Source organism: Lactuca virosa, chromosome 5 (assembly GCF_052849685.1).
Source record: "Lactuca virosa cultivar CGN04683 chromosome 5, Lactuca_virosa_CGN04683_v6, whole genome shotgun sequence".
Lineage (NCBI taxonomy): Eukaryota > Viridiplantae > Streptophyta > Magnoliopsida > Asterales > Asteraceae > Lactuca > Lactuca virosa.
Genome location: NC_136430.1, coordinates 25,753,027 through 25,773,373, shown reverse-complemented (window position 1 = coordinate 25,773,373; position 20,347 = coordinate 25,753,027). Strand labels below are relative to the sequence as shown.

At 35.5% G+C, this 20,347-nt stretch overlaps 1 protein-coding gene across 1 annotated transcript; it reads left to right on the top strand.

Moving 5' to 3' along the window:
- Positions 1–6,586: 6,586 nt before the first annotated feature.
- On the top strand, positions 6,587–9,443 carry LOC145115029 (Major facilitator superfamily protein). Its single transcript, XM_079051175.1, has 3 exons — positions 6,587–7,113; positions 7,607–8,505; positions 8,578–9,443. The coding sequence occupies exons 1-3, from the start codon at positions 6,790–6,792 to the stop codon at positions 9,041–9,043; spliced, it is 1,689 nt and encodes a 562-aa protein (XP_078907301.1). The 5' UTR covers positions 6,587–6,789; the 3' UTR covers positions 9,044–9,443.
- The last annotated feature ends 10,904 nt before the right edge of the window (positions 9,444–20,347 follow it).

The following is a 20,347-nucleotide window of genomic DNA, read 5'->3' as shown; positions in this document are numbered from 1 at the left end:
TAGTTCAAAATTTTCGTTTAGTTTCAACCATAAATATCATTCATCATATAAAAATCATAAACCATGTTTCTCAAAAATAACATAATATCTGTCAATGTATCAAAATCATATGTCAAACATCAGAGTAAATCCTCCCAGGCTAAAAACTGTGGTCTGTGCCATGCAGTCATCCGGAGCTCTTCCCCTTACTAGCGGAAGTACCTGAAACCAAATCTGAAAACTGTAAACACGAAGCTTAGTGAGTCTCCCCAACTACCACATAACATACACATATCACATAAACATATATTGGGCCCCGCCCCTGCTACATCGGGCCCCGCCCGACATCGAACCCTATTCGGCATCGGGCTCCGCCCGGCATCGAACCCCGTCCGACATTGAGAACATCTCGGAATACTTGTGAGCATAATCAAATAATACACATAAACCTAAACATATAACATTAACATGTAAACATTCCTCGGGCCCCGCCCGTCATCAGACCGTAATCCGGAAGCATACTAACATTCGTCGGGAACCGCCTCTGCATCGGATCGAAATCCGGAAACATACAAGTACAAACACATGCAAGAATCAAAAAGACATCAAGAATACAAGCATTCCTCGGGACCGCTCCGGCATCGGATCAAAATCCGGAAAAACATATAAACTTACATCGGGCCCCTCCCGGCATCGGACCGTAGTCCGGAACTACTACTATCTAAATGGGTCGGCCTTGGTGCCTTAGACCCGTTTCTACTGGAGGAAAACTCACCTCTCAAACTAGCTGCTAAAATCTCGAGTGTGGAATATCTAATGGCTACTCCAACGACTCCCCGACTATCATTATCACAATAATCACTTAATCAAAAACTGATAATCCTTCTAAGGGTAGAATGACCATTTCTTATGTCAAGACCCCTTCACGGATCAAACTTGGTCAAGTCAATGTCCCAGACAAAGTTAACGCTCAGTCCAAGTCAAAGTCAACAAATTTGAGTTGACTCAACTTGTCGAGTCAATCCCCTGACTCGCCGAGTTCCCTTGCTACACTTAGTCATGAAAACACGAACTAACTCGTCGAGTCCCTTCACAGACTCGTCAAGTTCCATCTTGTACATGATCGGGAAAAACCAACTCAACTCGTCGAGTCCCTCCATGGATTCGCTGAGTTCCTCTGTCTGTTTGAGCCATCTCAATGGATTAAGCTCCTATCCTTCAGATCCAAATCCCATACTTCATCTACATACTGGGGATACACTTTTAAGGGTAAAGTTTCCAACTTTACCCGCTATTAGTCCTCCTCAAAGGGTTTAGCTCAAACCCTAGCTCTCTAGAACATAGATCTTGGTCCAAAAGCCATAATACTCCAAACTAAATCATCTTAACATAAATCTAGGCCTTAGACATCACTTGGACACGTAAAGCTCCTAACTTTCCTTCCATGCATGGCCTTTTGGGGCTAAAAAGGCCAAAGTAACACCCTAAAACTTGCATGGGGGTTCCAATGGCATAAAGTTTGCACCTTTATGACATAACAACCCTCAATGAGTCCAGATCTGGAGGGATCCTTGCTTGGGACGCCCATATCCCACGAACTAAGCTTCTTGGACCAAAGACCTCATAAAGTGAAGATAAGGAGATTTATCAAGCTATTAAGCAAGGTTGTAACTTTCTTACCAAAAAATGAAGAGAATGAGAAGTTGCTTCTGGATCTACAATATTCTCCTAGAACCCTCTAGCTTCTTGTTTTTCTACAAGCTTCAAATCACACAAAGTTCACTAAAAAATGGCTCACAACTCACTCAAAGCTTTAGGGTTTCGTGGATTAGGGTTTGGGACTTGGAGGTTGGAAATGAGGCCAGCAAGTGGGGATTAAGATGCATAAATAAGGTGCAAAACCCCGAAAATTAGGGTTTCATTCTGGCAGACCTACTCGCCGAGTCGAGGCTCTCAACTCATCGAGTAGGTGGCTTAAGATCCCGCGTCCAATCTCATTTCTACTCGACGAGTCTGGGGCTCCCAACTCGTTGAGTAGCTCTTCAAAAATCAATAAATTATAATTAAATGCGTACCAGGAATCAGGCGTTACAAAATGTGTTGAGGGGGGTGACTGAGACGTTGATGCAAAAAATATGATCCAAGGGATACTAGAGCTTAAGGAGTGATGAGATATAGATAGCTTGTGTTATCACATTTAAGGAGAGTTTGATGAGTCCGCCAATCTTTCGTTAAAAAACCAGATTTGTTCAAAATTCAGTAGTACATTTACTATCACGAGTAAATCGAAAGACACAAATAAGGCTTTTTTGAATAAACCGAGGCAATATGATAGCATGATTAAGGGAAATCATATGGTAGGGGTTAGGATACTAAATGCTGGTATGTCATGCTTTAGTTATAGGAATTTTAGATCCATCATCGACTAATATTGAAAACGAAATGTTGTTATTGCTAATAGAATTGAGAATATGTTTATTGGCATGAGGTTGGATGTGGCTTTGGAGTCCATATATCATCATGTATTGCCTAGGTCCATTAATGACGTAATATTCAACATTTAAGGGAGAGTTATCACTTGGTATTACAAGACAGATCTGAACCCTTAAAACATGTCCATGGGGAGACATACCAAGGGGTTGTTAAAAATGGCCTAAGATGATGGGTTGTTGCCTCACGATCTAGAAAATGAATGGGCCGGGGCGGCACACTGGATGTTGTTAGGTTGAACGACGTACTAGTGATACCAGTAAGGGGTTGTTGGCAGCGAGCCTGATAAAGTTGGGCTAGTCCAATGAGACATAAGGCATTCAAAAGGAGGCCTATATATCCATTTGTACCCTCACATGTATTCGACTGACGATAGTATCCGGGAAGAGAAGGAGGATAATTGGCATTTAATATGTTCCCAACCACAACCAACTCGATCATTTTGACCCCCATAATGACCTTTGTAGTTGGGCACCCCCATGATTAGAATTGCCATGGTTTGGACTGTTTGGTAGCGAGAACGGTAAGAGACAATGAGTATTCACTTTGAGATGCTTGGAATGAGCGATTTTGAACTTGGTTCATCCTTTGTCCATCTTGAAAAAAATGGGAAGAGGCGAAAAATGATGTATAAGACTAGCAACATAGTGAATTGACAGAGAGGCAATTGATGATGTGTGAAACCATTTTTTTTAAACGATGTCATCATTGTTGCCAAGGAGGTTGACAATCGATTTGATGCATGTGCAGTATTCTATGGTGGATTAATCACTAATCAAGATGTTATGTAGTTCATTGTCCAATTGAATGGCTTTGGCGTCTTTATTATCACATAATAGTGTCTCGAGATTCTTCCATGTTTGTGTAGTTGTTGCACTTTTCTCAAGATCATGTGCAACAGAGGCTGTGAAATTGTTCCATAGATCCACAATTTCATGATGGAATTAATGTGAGTACATTTAGTATTATCAGAGGTATGAGGGGATTTTTCATTTGGTTCTTCAAGATGACCACCAACTCCAAATTCGATACAATGAGTTTGGAAAAGTACCAGTGTTCTAAAAGGCGCGCCATGGCGCGTGCCAAGGCGTGAGGCATAGCTTCGCCGTTATGAAAAACTTCATAATGTTGTTGTTAGGGGTGACGCGTGGCAAGGCGTGATATGGCGTGTCATGGCGCGTTATGGTGTGTGTTTTTTCGTTTGAGACACGTTTTTTTGCTCTTTGTTAACTTTTTGTTATTAGTTATTGATATAACACTTCTAAAAAGTAGTTATATTTAATATAAATTTATATTTATGTGGTAATATAATTATAAATTAATACAAAATCGCCACCGTACATCACGTCTTGAAAAATATCATGACTCGTTAAGCTTGAGGTTTGGCATTGCCGCCACGCCACGCCTCACACCATTTAGAACCTTGAAAAGTACTCACCATGTATCATAATTAATTCAAGCAATCATAAATAATAATGAGATGAATATACGATTTGATAGGGATTTCAAGGTTGGGGGAGTTCGCCATGGTAAAGTCGATGATGAGAAGGCTTCAAAGAGGGTATTGCAAAGACGAAGGGCGCCGACAACAACTAGGGTTAAGGAGAGATGATTGAGATTTTAGAGAGAGAATAGAAGAAGGTAACTTTGCTCTGATACGGTGATACCACGATAATTATGAGTTTTCCATGAATAATCATCTCTCATTAATAATAATAAATCGAAGATTACATTGTAAAAAATGGCTATACAAACATGGGCTTAATATGGAACGAGCTATACTAACCATCAGTTTGGCTTTGGCTTAGAACTAGAAGTGTGACTGAGTCAAGCCAGCTCGTGAGATACTCACGACCGAGTCGAAAAATCCTCGAGATCAACTCGGTTTAATTCGAGCTCAAACTACTCGAGTATATTATCGAGTCGAACTCGAGTCTTGAAATACTCGGCTCGTGAAGCTCGTGAGCTTAATCGAGCTTAGCTATATTTATACTTTTACTCTTTATTTTATTCATATTTTACATAATCGAGTTGAGTCGAGTCGAATTCACGAGCTTAATCACATTTCCATTTCAGTTTAATGTAGTTATATATTTTTAATAAATATTCGAGTCGGGCTCGAGAGTGTCGATTACTTTTTCGAGCTCGATCTCGAGTTTAATATTTAGGCTCGTGTCGAGTTTCGAGCCTGAGTTTTTAGCCGAATCGAGTTTCGATCTTGACAGTAGTCGACTCAACTCGACTTGATTACACCCTACTCAGAACATATGGCCACAACTCGAGTACAAACGTCAAGAATTTTAAAAAGAATATAATTTCAATGACGTTTCTAAAACATATCGAATCAAAAATCAAGAAAACTTATTGTCTAAAGCCGATAGTTTGATTTTCTACTTTCATCGATTCACACTAAGGGGTCGTTTGATAGTTGCTGACTGAGAAAGTGCTGATTGAGAAAAGTCTGTCTGAGTAATAAATTCTGACTGACTAAGAAATCATGCTGTTTGATTATACATCTGACTGAATGTGCTGACTGATGCAAAATGACAATTTTACCCTGGTGCTCTTTATAATAATAATAATAATAATAATAATAATAATAATAATAATAATAGTAAAATTAATAATAATAATAATAATAATAATAATAATAATAATAATGTATACAAAACTTTCAGCATAAATGACATTAAATATACTATTTTAGAGATTAAAACACAAAAAACCCTTTAGCTTGCTGGTAAACGTCATTGTGTGTATAGGGGAGACCCGAGTTCAATTCCCGTAACCTCCCATTTCAAAGGCCCAAGGGTATTATTGGAAAGCCTTGCTTTCTTTCTCAGCCTTCTGCCAACTCCTTTCTGAGTCAGACATTTCTTACCGAGTCAGATGGCCAAAGTTGGATTACTAGGTCAGACATTTTTTACCGAGTCAGATGGCCAAAGTTGGATTATCAAACACATTTTGTTGACCGAGTCAGCCAAAAACGTCTGACTTGACTCGGTCAGACGCATATCAAACGGGGCCTAAAACTTTGGAGACCTAACAGAAAAAATGAGTAGACTCTAATCGTAATCGCAAGTGCCGTGTCAACAACATCAACCGTGGCTCGTGGTCCCTCAATTTACACCGCAAATATGACCCTAAAGTTCTTGAGGGGACGGTTTAGACACTCATAATAGACCCATCCTCAATTAACCCCTACATAACAAACTTAATTACACTTTTGCCACTCTCATTTTCCAACATGAGTTAACAGGCAAAACAAAAAGAATGTTATGAATAATCATGACTTAAAATGTTTGAACTTTCTAAACTCTTCAAGGTTTGACAATCTTAAAGTTTTTCTCCTTTTTTCTTATTTGCATTAGTTAATAATTATCTTAAGAGTATTGGAATTTTATAAACAGAAATATAGTATATTGAAAACACATCAAAAAGAAGTATGTACTTTATTACTTGATAATTGATAATTGTTCAAAACGAATAAATTGTTTGGCTTAGCTAATTTATAATTATTTAATCGACCGGTCGATTTGAAATCAAATCAAATTTAATAGCGTATATTGATCAATGTTTTAAAAATCGGTTTTTTAGTTAAGCTGATTTGATTATCAGTTTCCGGTTCCACTGCAGGTTTATCTTGGGTTCAATAATTTTTATGTATTTTCTATTTTCTTACATACATATATGTATATAAAATCAATAATTTTCCTACATATGATAATGATATGCGTCGGCCTTCAAGTTGTGTATACTCCGATTAATCTGATCGATTAAACTATCCAATTTGCTTTGGAAATGCACCGTTTTTTTAACGGGCTATATGAAATTCAGTTATTCATGTCTAATAAACTGGTTCGAACGGGTTTTTACTGGTTCTATCACACCGGTTCAACCTGTTTTTTTTTTTTTTTTTAAAACCGTCCGGTTCGATTTAGTCTAAAAATTAGTATAAACTGGTTGTTGTTGAACCGCTCTCGTCTCCGAGTCCAACTGGTTTTTAATGTTATTGATTGTATACCATCATTGATAAAGCCCATAACAAACGATGTAATTGAATATATTAAATTGGTAATAAACTATAAATAATATCTAGCGATTTCGAGATCTAACGACCAAATGAAAACTTAAAAGCGTGCCAAACTGTCACCTTCGTGTCCAAATGGACGAACGTTGGATTGGATCTTGAAATGATGCTGTCGCATCATTCATAACCACAATCTCTATTCGTACATAATTACATCACGATTCATCAAAGCTTTCATCATTCTTAATACCCACCTTTCTACCTTTTTTGATTCTTTGTACCAATTCACTATGAACGCTGTCAAGGCCGGAACCAGGCCGCCGTGGGTGGGCTTCGCAGCCGCGGTTTGGATCGGAATTTGCGCCGGCAACTCCTACTGTTTCCCTCTGTACTCTCATTCTCTCAAATCCGTGCTGGGTTTCTCTCAACAACAGCTTACGATACTTGGTGTTGCAAATGATTTTGGCGAGAACACAGGGATTCTTCCTGGCATCGCTTGTAATTATTTCCCTCCATGGGCTGTGCTTCTCGTCGGTGTTTTTTCTTCTTTCTTCGGTTATGGCGTCCTCTGGCTTGCTATCACTCGGACTATAGTCAATTTGCCTTACTGGATTGTAAGTATTTCTTCATAAAGATTCAATTTTTGTTAATTTTTTGCATACCCATGTCCATGATCGAATTTAGGACTGTTTCTTTCTGAAAAACAGTTCATGGGATTTGTTCACAAGTTAATCTTTCTCTTATTTTTAAGCTGATTCAAGTAGTGAAACCTCCACGATTTGAATTGCTAGAAACGATCCCCAAGAAGCATTTAGTTTTGAGGTTTGATTGCTATTATGCTACATGACCTTTTATATCTCGCCATTAGCTACAACTTATGGATCGAAGGTGACGCGATCGACATGATTTGCTCAAACATATCACCATTTTAGTGATCAATCAAACACATAAAGTCATGATCTTGAATAGTATAACAGTTTAGAGTTCATCAAGATCAAAAAGTTAAATCAAATACAACGACTCTGAAGTGATCTTCACCATTTAAAACCATACGGATTTCCTGTTTTCACAAGTTGCTTAAATTATAATAATCTGATTTGTTTGCAGTTATGGATAGCTCTCGTACTTGCTGCTAACAGCAGCGCATGGTTGGGAACAGCAGTGATCGTTACAAACTTGAGAAATTTCCCTCTGAGTCGGGGAACAGTCGCCGGACTTCTCAAAGGTTACATTGCTTTAAGCGCTGCGGTTTTCACAGAAGTCTGCACCATGTTGCTAAACGGATCAGCTTCAGCAATCGTTCTCGTTTTCACAATTGGGATTCCTGTTATATGTTTATCCTTGATGTATTATGTTCGACCTTGTACTCCTGCTTTTGAAGCAGACCCATCGGAAAATGGCCACTTTCTTTTCACCCAAGGCTCAAGTCTCTTACTCGCAATCTTTCTTTTAACCACAACGATGCTTAAAGGCACCTTGAACATAAGCAACACCATCTCCTACACTTTTATTGCGATTATGGTGGTTTTTTTACTCGCACCTCTTGCAATTCCGATCAAAATGACTCTGTTTCCCGCTCGCAAGAAGCTAATCCGGCCACCTGGATCTTCCGACAGTTTGGTATTAGGAGAGGGTGATTCGAAAACAGATCCATTGTTAACACTTTCATCTTCAGCAGCAAATCTTACGAGCTTCAATGATAGCGATGATGTTTCAGATGTGGATATGCTTCTTGCTGTTGGAGAAGGTGCAGTGAAGATGAAGAAAAGAAGACCCAGACGAGGGGAGGACTTCTCGTTTCGTGAAGCCATGGTGAAGGCTGATTTTTGGCTTCTATGGACTGCTTACTTTCTTGGCGTTGGCTCCGGAGTCACTGTTCTCAACAATTTGGCTCAAATTGGAGCTTCGCTTGGTGTTGATGATACAAATACACTCTTGAGTCTTTTCAGCTTTTGCAATTTCCTTGGTCGGCTTGGTGGAGGTGCTGTTTCGGAATACTTTGTAAGGTAATCTAATCTTTCTTCTTGATACTGTGTTTTGTAAATTATATTGTTACAAAATTTGGGTGTTTTGTGTAGGTTAAATGCGATCCCACGTACGTTTTGGACGATGGCAACACAAGTGATAATGGTGTTAACGTATCTTCTATATGCATCGGCTTTAAATGGAACATTATATGCTGCAACCGCGTTGCTTGGAACGTGCTATGGTGTTCAAATTGCTATAATGATCTCGACATCTTCTGAGCTTTTTGGATTGAAAAACTTTGGGTTAATATTCAACTTTATGCAGCTAGGGAACCCTCTTGGGGCACTTCTGTTTTCTGGTATGCTTGCTGGTTACATTTATGACACAGAAGAAGCTAAGCAAGGTGGGACTACGTGCATGGGCCCCGCATGTTTTCGGTTCACGTTTCTTGTTCTTGCTTGTGTTTGTGGTCTAGGGACCATCTTGAGTTTGATATTAACTATCAGGATTAGACCGGTTTACCAAATGCTCTATGCTGGTGGTTCGTTTCGTTTGCCTCAAAGTTCGAGCCATTAATGGTGATGATGATGATGATGATGATGATGGGGTTTCAACGACTTGATGATTTGTCAACAGTCAACCGAATGCTACTGTGAATTCTGTGTTTGTTGTATCTATGTTTAAGAGATTACACGAGTTGTTCTCTTCGAAAGATTGTGAACACTACATATGTTCAGTCGACGCCTATGATGTAAAAATCGGTCCTTTTTCCATGATTTTTTTGTATGAAAAACGTTCTTGAATCAATGCATATCATAGTGTTACGCAGTGTTTACTATGTTATGTGAGGTGCATTGAACTTTTGGTGACTTGGAGTTGGATGTATAAGCTATCACGCATGGCATTATGTTTACATTGTTGTCTTGTTGTCATTGAGCTTTATTGATGATTTTTAATAGCATGGTTGTTATTTAAATGATTCTTTCCTAAATAGTGAACTTCTACTTATCTTGTTGAGTTGGTGTGGAGTGATTTTTCAAGTTTTAAATCACTTAAACAAGTTTAACCTCAAATGATGCTTGTCATGTCTCCAAGCCCAACTAATGCATTTTCACATGTGTCCATATTAGGTGCCTTAATTGGTGAACTCTTCCCGGAAAAAGCATAAAGGCATGCAAAATACTTTCTATTGTGTTGTATAAGGAATGTAAGTGCATCTAGTGGTATGGAGCAAATAGCAATTTTAAACAATTTTAACAAAAAAAAGTTTATAAAGATAATACATTACTTTGATTTATATAACAATAAAATACAAAGTGACTTAAGAATACAATATGTTTTTCCAATAACAATTATAAAGATACAACAATATGCAAATACAGAATGTATAAAATTTAAGGTACAAAGATGAAAACAAAGTATACATAGTGGTTGGTATTCTCTTTGTATCCACTATCCACCAAATACACCACTCATGGTTAATCCACTAATATAACTTAAGACTTTTAGGTAATGTAATAAACATTGTTCAAGATTTGTCTATCTTGGACATTCAAACTTTTTGGAAAAGTAGAATGGATCAGTCTCACAATAATTAGGCTCGGTCCTTACATTCCGAATAAATTATGCGAAAATCAAAGTGAGGTCCATAACAAGTTTATTGTAAAATATTATTAAGTAAATTTGGTACTGTTAATTTCAAAACCTAAAATTGGTAATAAACATTTCGTAAATTCCCTACAGTAATTTTCTACAGTAATTTTCTAAAAAAAAGAGAGAAAGTCAACTTATTATAATTTTCTAAACATTGATTTTCTAGCATTTTAGAAGCAAATTTATCTATTATACTTTTGATAATCAATATGTTCAAAAAATTCGTTCTCAATCAAAATAAAAGTTAAAGCATTTGATCTCTCTTCAGGTATCGTCGAGAGCATATAAGACTTAAAAGCTTAAGTTGTCAAAAGCTTATTTTTGCTGATGCAATTGTAATAAGAACAATCATTAATAGTCTATATGTAGACAATAAATTGGATAAGTGCTACTATTTAAAAAAAAATAGTATTGTGTTTGTTGTGTTATGTTCAATCGGTAAATATTTTTGCAACAATTTCAATTCGTTGAATAAATCATCAACATCGATGTTTGTGATATAGCCATTTTGCAACCTATTTTCAGAATATTTTGCAACTTGCGTTTAACTCATAAATTTTCAGTGACTTCAACTTTTCTTTTGTGAATAAAAACCATAAGTATCTCATATTGGTTGTATTACTCAAATATTCGCTCCAATTAACCAATAGCTTGATGAAATATGGATACAAAAAATCATGTACACAAAATATTGAATCCTTACCATATTTGTATTGTCTTTGGATATAGATAACTTCAATAAATTATTGGTAGATTTTAGAATTTATGATTAAATTTTGATTTTTTTGATTTTCTTTAATTTTTTTTTCATAATTCAAATGATTTCAAGATTGCAACCAAATGCTACAGTGTGCATATAAGAAACTAACAGCCAATTTTATTTAATGATAACTCATAAACATTTATTTTACAAATATATCAACACCATAATTATATATTTGTCACAAAATTTGGAGGCCCCCTAAATCAGAGGCTCAGTGCGACTGCACCTCCCGCACACCCCTGGGTCGCCACCGATGGGTTGCCACAGACAGTATTAAGCTGGAGGGAGTGGTGCCACAAAAGTTGCACTCCTTCATTGCCACTTAGGCGCCACCTCACTCTTTACCACAAAAGTGGTTTCATACAACATCCAAGGAGTGGTGCCACACTTGGGTATTTTTTTTATTTTTGTTTTAATAAATAAAAAAGACCAATCAGATGGAGGTAAGAAAAAGTAACCAATCACATTGTTTGAAGGAGTGCTCCCTTGGAATGCAGCACTGCACCCCTACCGCACCTCTACCGCACCCAGGGGCGGTGTTCCTGCTGATGTGGCACTCAAGTGCGGCAAGGGCCACAACCCTCTCCCTCTAGTCTTAATCAAACACTTATACAATATGATAATTTTGAATATAGTCACATAAAACTAAGATATAGATCGAAGCAAGTAAGGATACTTAATAATTGAAAAGTCCAGTAAGATATCGATCTTGAAATACTTAAGGCTATCTCCATTAGCAATCCAACCCAATCTATTTATCCTATAAAAAAACTAATTTCTTTCTCTTTCATATATACAACTCAATCCAATCCAATTATTCACACTCATTAACAACCCAACCCAACCCAACTTTATTTTATACTAGAAATATATATAAAATCGATATTTGTTTTATTTTGTAGAGAAAAATAAATTATATATTTTGGGATACTTTGTTTGAGTTTTACCAAATATTAAATATAGTTATTAACTTAAATAGTTTTAAATATAAAAATAACTTTAAATGCACCTATCAAAAAAGAACACATGGCAATATGAAAAGGTGAAAAGGCTCGAGCCTTCTGAGCAGCCTAGGCCACCAAGTTTGTTTTATTTTTATTTTTATTTTTTTAATATTTTTTGGAGAGCCAATCACCAATGGGAAGAAGAACACTTAAGATTAAGAAATTACGTCTCAAAAATATAGCTTGTAATCCTTTTTTTTTATATAATAAAAATAAACTAAACAACCTCTATGTTTCCTTCACTCTCATTCATTCTTTTCACTTGTATAAAAAAATATGTTATCGACTCCTTTTCAAAATGAAAAGGGACAATAACCTGAAATACTTTTTTTTTTTGGTTTGGCGATGGAGTACAAAAGAGAGAGTTAGCATCAATCTATGTTTCTTTTACTTGATGTTATAACCAAAACCGTACAAAGTACAAACCTTTAAATGCTTTGGAAGAAAATTTGGAGTTAAAAACATGTGTTTGGTTCTTTTGCGCCAACCGCTCACCAAACAAAAAAAGTTTGCCTGGTGCTGTTTCAAGAAATTTTAACCAAACTGATAAATATAAAGCCGTTCAAAAAATATTAATATAAAATAAGTAATCAGGAAGTTGTATATCGATGGTAAAAAACTTATCATTTCAATATTAATATAAAATAAGTAATCACAAAGTTATAGTAGATTGGTGGTAAAACTATATTATAACTAAAAATTGTTGGCCTTACTTCATCGTGGTGTGAACTTTGACACAATATCCTGTGGACATTGTAATAGAGAAAACGAGTGTGCTGATCACATCTTGACTAGATGTAGTTTGGTGAATACCACACGAGAATGGATTTTTAAGTGGTGTAACATTGGAAATATGTCATTCAACAATGTTAGTGAATTGCTCAAATTCACCGCTACCTGGGGGAGATGTCTAAAGAAAAGGAAGTTGTTGAGTGTAATCTGCTATGGGATGTTATGGCTGACTTGAAAAACGAGGAATGATCGGATGTTTAAACAACGCACTACATCCCCTACTTTGGTTGATCGGATGTTTAAACAACGCACTACATCCCCTACTTTGGTGGCAAATAATATTATGTCTTTGGTATTTGTGTGGTTAAAACATAGATAGGGGGAGGGTAAAAAGGAATTAAATGGGTGGAGTGGAGCATCTTCCCTTTCTATGTCTGTAAATGTTCTTTTCTTAATTCTTGTACTGTTACTCTCGTGTTTCGTGCCGGCTAACTTCTTGCTAATCTTGGCATTTTTTATAAACATATTTGTCGTTTTAAAAAAAAAACTAAAAATTATTTTTATTTTATCGTTTCATTGCTTTTAACTTTTATGTGAATTAGTCTCCAATAGTTAACATCTTTACATAATTATTTATTTATTTTAACTGATTTATCTTTATTTATTTAAAATATTGGGAAAACTTCCTTATGTTTTGTTCTCATAATTGAATAAAACCTTAAATTTTTGTTCTTGCAATTAAGCCCAAAAAATTAGCAATTGTTTACAGTTAAATTCCCAAATCCGAGAATTGTTTACAATTAAGTCCAAAAAATTGACATTTGTTTACAATTTTGGGTTTTTATCCCGATAATCGGTTACCAACCGAGTACTAGTGTTTTTCCACAAATGTAATCAAAATTTAAGTTAGTACAAAAAAATATGTACTTAGGTACTCTAATATAAAATATTAAAAAATAGTTTGTCTAAACCCCTAAACATTGCTCATATATGTGAAAAAACATGAAATATTCGGTTGGTGACTGGTTTACCGAGATAAAACCTAAAAATTATTAGTTTACCGGAGTAAAAACCTCATGTTGTCGATTTTTGGGACTTAATTGTAAACCGTTGTCATTATTTTGGGCTTAATTGTAAGAAAACTATATAATAAATTAATCAGTTATGATGTCAAAATGAAGTTTTTCCTAAAATGTTCTATAAAATCCTCTCATTTATATGGAAAACAAACAACTCTTCAATGATATATATGGAATATTAGTGGTAAATAAGTAATTAGACTTTATCCTCTAATAAGGAGTTTAAATAAGTAAGAAGAAACCGACCTATTGAAAAATTCCTTATTTTACCTAAGAACAAATTACTGAAATCGTCCCTGTGGTTTAGTTAAAATTGCGTGTTTGGTCCTAACTTTTATTTTGTACTCGGACCGTCCTTACTGTTTGATTTTGTTGCATTGTTGGTCCCTCGTAAACATAAAAAGACTATAATACCCTTACCAGATTTTAATTATATTTTAAAAAGTATTAAAGATTATTTCATAAAGTATTTTATATATTATTAAAAAATTTGGGTCCCACACATAACACATAACACATCCCACCACCTCCACCTCCAAACCCCCAGTTGAGCCCTTCCCTTCTACAACTAGAAGCAGTCGATCGTATTCAATCCATACATTTCTTCTCCCTCTGAACTCAACCCTAGAGCATTGATCTTCACCTTAACTCCTCATCGATTACATTCTCCAAGTTTTCCCAAACCCTCTTTCGGGCGAGAGACCATCGTCGCTTTTCCGATGATCATCGTCACTTTTCCGGCACACAGTTTTCGCCTCTGTAACCATCTCTTCTCACCAGCCTCACCAGAACCTCAGTTCCTCCCTTCCCGTCACCACCGTTCACCTTTTATTCTCTTTTCTTCAAAATTATCTTCACATACCATTTCAAACCACAACAAACAAATCATCCATCATCCCTCTCCATCGTTCTCTATACTCAATGTGAAACAGAGTCGCTGCCACCTCCATCTTGCAACAGATTTCTTCATTTGAAATCCGTCTCTTTGGTTTAAATCAGTGTTTTCCAGAGATTGACGAAGTTTGTGAAACCATTGTGTTCCAGAAATTGTTTCATGAAATCGGTGCGTTCAAGTAATCGATTGTCGTTTGGGAACACCGCTTATGATTTTGGTTTTCACAAATTGATCGCAAGTGGAGAACCGTGTCCGCCAAAATCCTCCGGCCACCACATCTCTCCTTCACAAATTGGTCGTTTGGGAACCCCGCTTATGAATTTGGGGTTTCATCAGTTTTTTCTTTCATCATCGATTTCATGTTAGGTTTTGCGTTTTGGACTTTGATTTCCATCTCTGATTTTCATTTCACCTTACTGATTTGATCGATTTGATCTCATTATGGTTTTGATTTCTATTTTTAAGTTTGATTTTTGGGATTTGATCTTGGATTGTGACCTGATGAAATCGATTATGTAGTTGTAGTGGAGCTAGAATCAGTGTATGGTGGTGATTTTGGAATCGATGGGTAGCGGTTTGTGATGACCGGTAGTGGTTATCAGTGGCCGGTGGTGGTTGTTGGTGGCCGGTAGTGGTATTCAATGAACTATAGTGGTTATCGATGACATGTGGTGTTAGTAGTGCAAGTGAGAGAATGAGTGGGTCCCACATGCCTATAAATTGATTTTCTTTAATTAATAAATAATAAAGAAAATAATAAAAAAAAGAAAAAAATAATACAAAGGGTAATATAGTCTTTTCACCTCGCAGAGGGACGAAACGCGTAACAAAATCATACTATGAGGACGGTCCGAGTGCAAAACAAAAGTTGGGGACCAAACACGCAAATTTGACCAAACCACAGGGATGATTTCAGTAATTTGTTCTTTACCTAATAATAACTTATAATCTTTGTTTATCCAAACACTAAAATTTCTTATTTTACCTAATAATAACTTATAATCTTTGTTTATCCAAACACTAAAATATGTTTATGGTATAAACTAATAAGTAACTTAAATAAACAAATCTCAAACACGAGTGTAATTACATCAACGACAACACCAAAAACAAATAAATGAAAGAAACAAATGCCTAAGACATCCCTACTACAATTCCACCAATCTAAAGAAATAAATTGGGCGGGTCGGGAGTGGTCTTGAAATTCAAGGAAAGGAAAGTAGAAGAAATCTAAGTCGGGAGAAACGGACAAATTCGGGCCAGGCGAAAATAGAAGAATTCCACCCCTCTTAGACATCCTTACTACCAAGCGAAAGAAATGCAAGTGATGTCTAGCCTAGCCGGATTGATGCGATTTGATACCCACGTGGGTTTGAGGTCAGGAGTTCAAATCTTTGAACCTGTTAAATTTGCCTCTTGTAATTATGCTCTATGTGTGAGAAGTTTTCCCTGGAAATCTCCTTGGGGTTGATTTTGTCAGGAGCTCGAACTCGGGGTCACCATTGAAATATTATGGTGAATCGTTTGCCGTTTCCAAAAAAAACCAAGCGAAAGAAATAATAAAATATGATAGCAAGTTAAAATATCTTAAGTTGTACAAATGATATTGAGAATGAAATAATAATTTTGCACCAGGAGTACACAAAAGTACAAGCATGCACCAACAACATAAATCATATAAGGATGCACCAATAATAATATCCAGTAGCATGCAAGCAATTGTTAGACTGTATCAGTTGTTGGAAAAAAATTAACAAATAATCCAAAAAGAAATGTTAAAGGAAATTTATCTATTTTAATTAGGAGTGTAAAAGAATTGAACAAACACGAACAAGGGTTGTTCATGTTTGTTTGTTTAAGTTAGTCGGACAAACAAATGAACACGAACGAATAAACGAACAAGTTTTCTTGTTCATGTTCGTTCATTTAACAAATTAAATTGTTTATGTTCGTGAACATGCTAAACGAATATAAACGAACAAAGATAAATAAACACAACTGAATATATATGAACATAAATAAACATATTATATAGTAATATAATAAAAAACAATTGAACATATATAAACATAAATAAACTTAAACGAACGAACATAAACAAACGTTTACGAACAAAAATGAATAAACATGACAATTGTTCATGTTCATTCGTTTAACTAAACGAACGATAACTGGTGTTCATTTTCGTTTATTTATTTAATAAACGAACATAAACGAATTTCCCGTTTAACGGTTCGTCGAACATTCGGTTCCTTTACGGCCCTACGCTCAACTCGACTAAATCAAATATTGTAAATTGTCAAATAATTAAATAGAGCAAATACTAAAAAATCATATATTTTATACATTGGGTTGGAAAAAGCCACTTATTTATTTATTTTGTCACTCTAGCCATGATTTTGGCATTAAATATTGGCAATAGCCCTTTCAGCATATCCCGTTAGCAGGTCATCTTTTTCACATCTCCTCTTCTTCACCAAAAGTCAACAAAAACCCATCTACTCTTCTACTTTTCTTCCATGTAAAAATTGACGATTTGCTAAATCAGCACCACCATTGCAACAACACCAAGGGGTAAATGGTCACAGGACCTCTTTCAAGAACACTATCAATGGTTTAATGTTGTCACAAATATAATCACATAACAAAATAAATTACAGTAGATCTATATTTCTCAATTGTATAAAATATGAGTATATGACAAGAAAATAAGAATGCTTACTATTACGCCCTCGGGTTCACCTTCCATCAGTTGTGTGGGTTAACGATTCCTTCATGATTAATCAACCTGGAGACTACAAACAACTCCGTAAGCAGATTGGTCGGGAGTTGATCTCTGACCAACGCTCTGATGATAAAGTCAGTGATGACCTTAAGAGAATATGTCGTAAGATAAACGGAGCTCAATAAAATGTATATGTAAGAGTGCATACCTTGTAAAGTGATTCATATTACTTATTTATAGTCGATGTTAGGAGGTTGCGACCTCTTCATGTACCGAGCAGGTTTGTCATCTTGTCGTATTAATGGTCGTATACATGAAGGTACACTTTGGTGTACTTACTAGCCGTTTAACACCAGTTTCTCGTTGGTCAAAGAATCCATCAGTCACATATCGTTGTACCGACTGTTAAATTTGAGTTCCAATGTACTGTGATACTATTATGACGTTATCTTGTACCTTAGTCATTACTTTCTATGGTTCAGTACTCATGCCTTGTTTGATATGCATTTGGCTCGGTATATATCTGGTCCGGTATATACCTGGTCCGACATATACCTGGTCCAACATATACTATGTTCGGTATATGCGAAACATATTGAGGTTATGATCGTAGCTTCATGCTAGACTATACCCTATTACTTACGAGGATATTTTTGGTTTTATCTAATTCCCTTTGAATTTTCAACAACTTATCTGCCTCCCAAGGTTCCTAAAGAGATTAAAAATCAATTACCCAGTAACACCCAACCAATCAGGTAATTTCCTTTCTTATCTCAACGTATTAAAGTATTGCAAAAATGGTCCTTACATCATGTGTATCTAGGGCGCAACCGCGCAAGCCCTTTGTGACAACCCGTAATTTCAATCTTGTAAAAGTCAAACTTGATCAACTAAAGTCAAACTTGTGCTTTGATGTAATATTAAGGTTAGATTAATAACCTTTACATGTTAAACACTTAGTTAAAAGGGTTATGGAAATTTGAAATTTAAACACTCAAAACCGAGGAGCCTCGCAGGAACCGAAAACCCCTTCGCAACCGAGAACCTCGTTCTCGGCTGTGAACTCGCTTCTGACCGTAAACGGTTTTCGGCCGTAAACTACCCCCTATATATATATATATATATATATATATATATATATATATATATATATATATATATATATATATATATATATATATATATATATATATATATATATATATATATATTTGACTGAAATAATCCTCACTTCTACACTTCTAGCTGAAAAATCAAGCTTTTTCTCTCAAGATCTTTAACCGAAAACCCCTAGTTTTTTCTCAACTATTATCCGATGATCATTTGATTCACCTTCGGATCTTGATAAGAACATCTAGTGTTCTTCTTCTCATCGATCAATCACCCTTCATTCCGGGGTTTGCAGCCGTAAACCCTTGAATCTCATTAGTTTCACCAAGAACATACACTTGAGTTTACAGCCGAAAACACTTGAATCTTCAAGTGGATGTGGACCGTTTGCGGCCGTAAACACCGAAGCCCAGCCGTGAACTCCTAGCAGCCTTCCATTTTGCTTCTAACACTCTTATTTGTAAGTTAAACTTACAAATTAGTCCAATTCCTTATCATTCTTATGTTTATATACAGTAATTGTGTGTGTGTGTGTGTGTATATATATATATATATATATATATATATATATATATATATATATATATCATGTGAAAATGCATTTTAGGACTTGTTTTGTCTCGGGATCTAACTTGTGGAAACAATCATCCTATATCGAACATCCAAACGAATCACCCACTTAAGGTGAGTTCACACCCCTACAATTTACCTTTCTAAATGCTTTTTAGGGGGGAATACAAGTAGACCACAATTTAATTGTGTTAACATTTACATATGAAGACAAACAAACAAAGGATTTCTTATGCTTTTAAAGGTTGTTAAAATCATTTCAAAAACTCTTTTAAACTATTTTTAGATTTCTGTTTATATCAAAATCATATTCATCTATGTATTTATGTATAAGTATGCTTTAACGGACTTAGGACTATTGCTAAATACCTTAACTCATGTTCCTTGTTTGGTTGTGGACTTAGGGTAGGATCACTTGTCCGACTGCCGGCTAAATCATAATTATATATGCTAAATATATACATGAATATTAAATCTCATTTTCAAGAACATACTTAACTCACTTGTAGATGCTGAACCAAATGAGTCTTTTCTTCAAATCATTTACAGTTCAAACAAACATACTAGTAAACTATAATAGGTATAGTTTAGAGAATCAACTCATACTATTTTCTAGATCAGAGAAGCAATTTCATGTACTAATATATACACATTAATAGAATTACAAACAATTTACAAACATGTTAAGACACAACATTTTTCATAACAAAACAGGATCAGACTTACAATTTATAACGAATAATGTTAAGGGACAAACAAAACTATTTTTACAAGGTTAAGTTATAAACAAAAAGGATTTCTCAGTTATTACTCGTAATACGTTGAAACAATTTGTGAGTCAGTTTTATGTACTTATCTACATATGGGTAAAAAGTCCTGAACTTATAACCACAGTCTCTTGTAGGGAGAGCAATGACAATTGTGTATAGATCTATGTTGGGACTGACAATCCCACATCCCGAATGTTAGCTACAGTCAGGTCGGCAGGCCTGGGATGACAAATGTTGTTAATAGTTTTAAACGCCTGAAAGACGTCTTTATCAGACCGACATGGTTAGTATGGTTATAAGAACTCACAGGGAGAAAACAATGTCTTATTCACGAGTAATATATATTCAAATAACTTCATTTGATTGTAATCTTACAATCGGTTTACAAAACAAACTTACTTCGGTGGTGTTACTTTAAACAAAACAACTGCAAGTTATTATTTTCCATTATCTGCATACAGAAAGTTCATACATGAACAAACATACTATTTTTCTAGTAAAGATAGTCTACTTTTATGGAAAACATACATTTACACTGTTTCAGAGAAAAAAACATACATTTACAATGTTGCAGAGAAC

Coding starts and splice junctions, on each gene's coding strand:
- LOC145115029 (XM_079051175.1), top strand. CDS start 6,790: ATGAACGCTGTCAAGGCCGGAACCAGGCCGCCGTGGGTGGGCTTCGCA. Junction 7,114..7,606: donor TCAATTTGCCTTACTGGATT/GTAAGTATTTCT, acceptor ATTTGTTTGCAG/TTATGGATAGCTCTCGTACT. Junction 8,506..8,577: donor GTTTCGGAATACTTTGTAAG/GTAATCTAATCT, acceptor TGTTTTGTGTAG/GTTAAATGCGATCCCACGTA.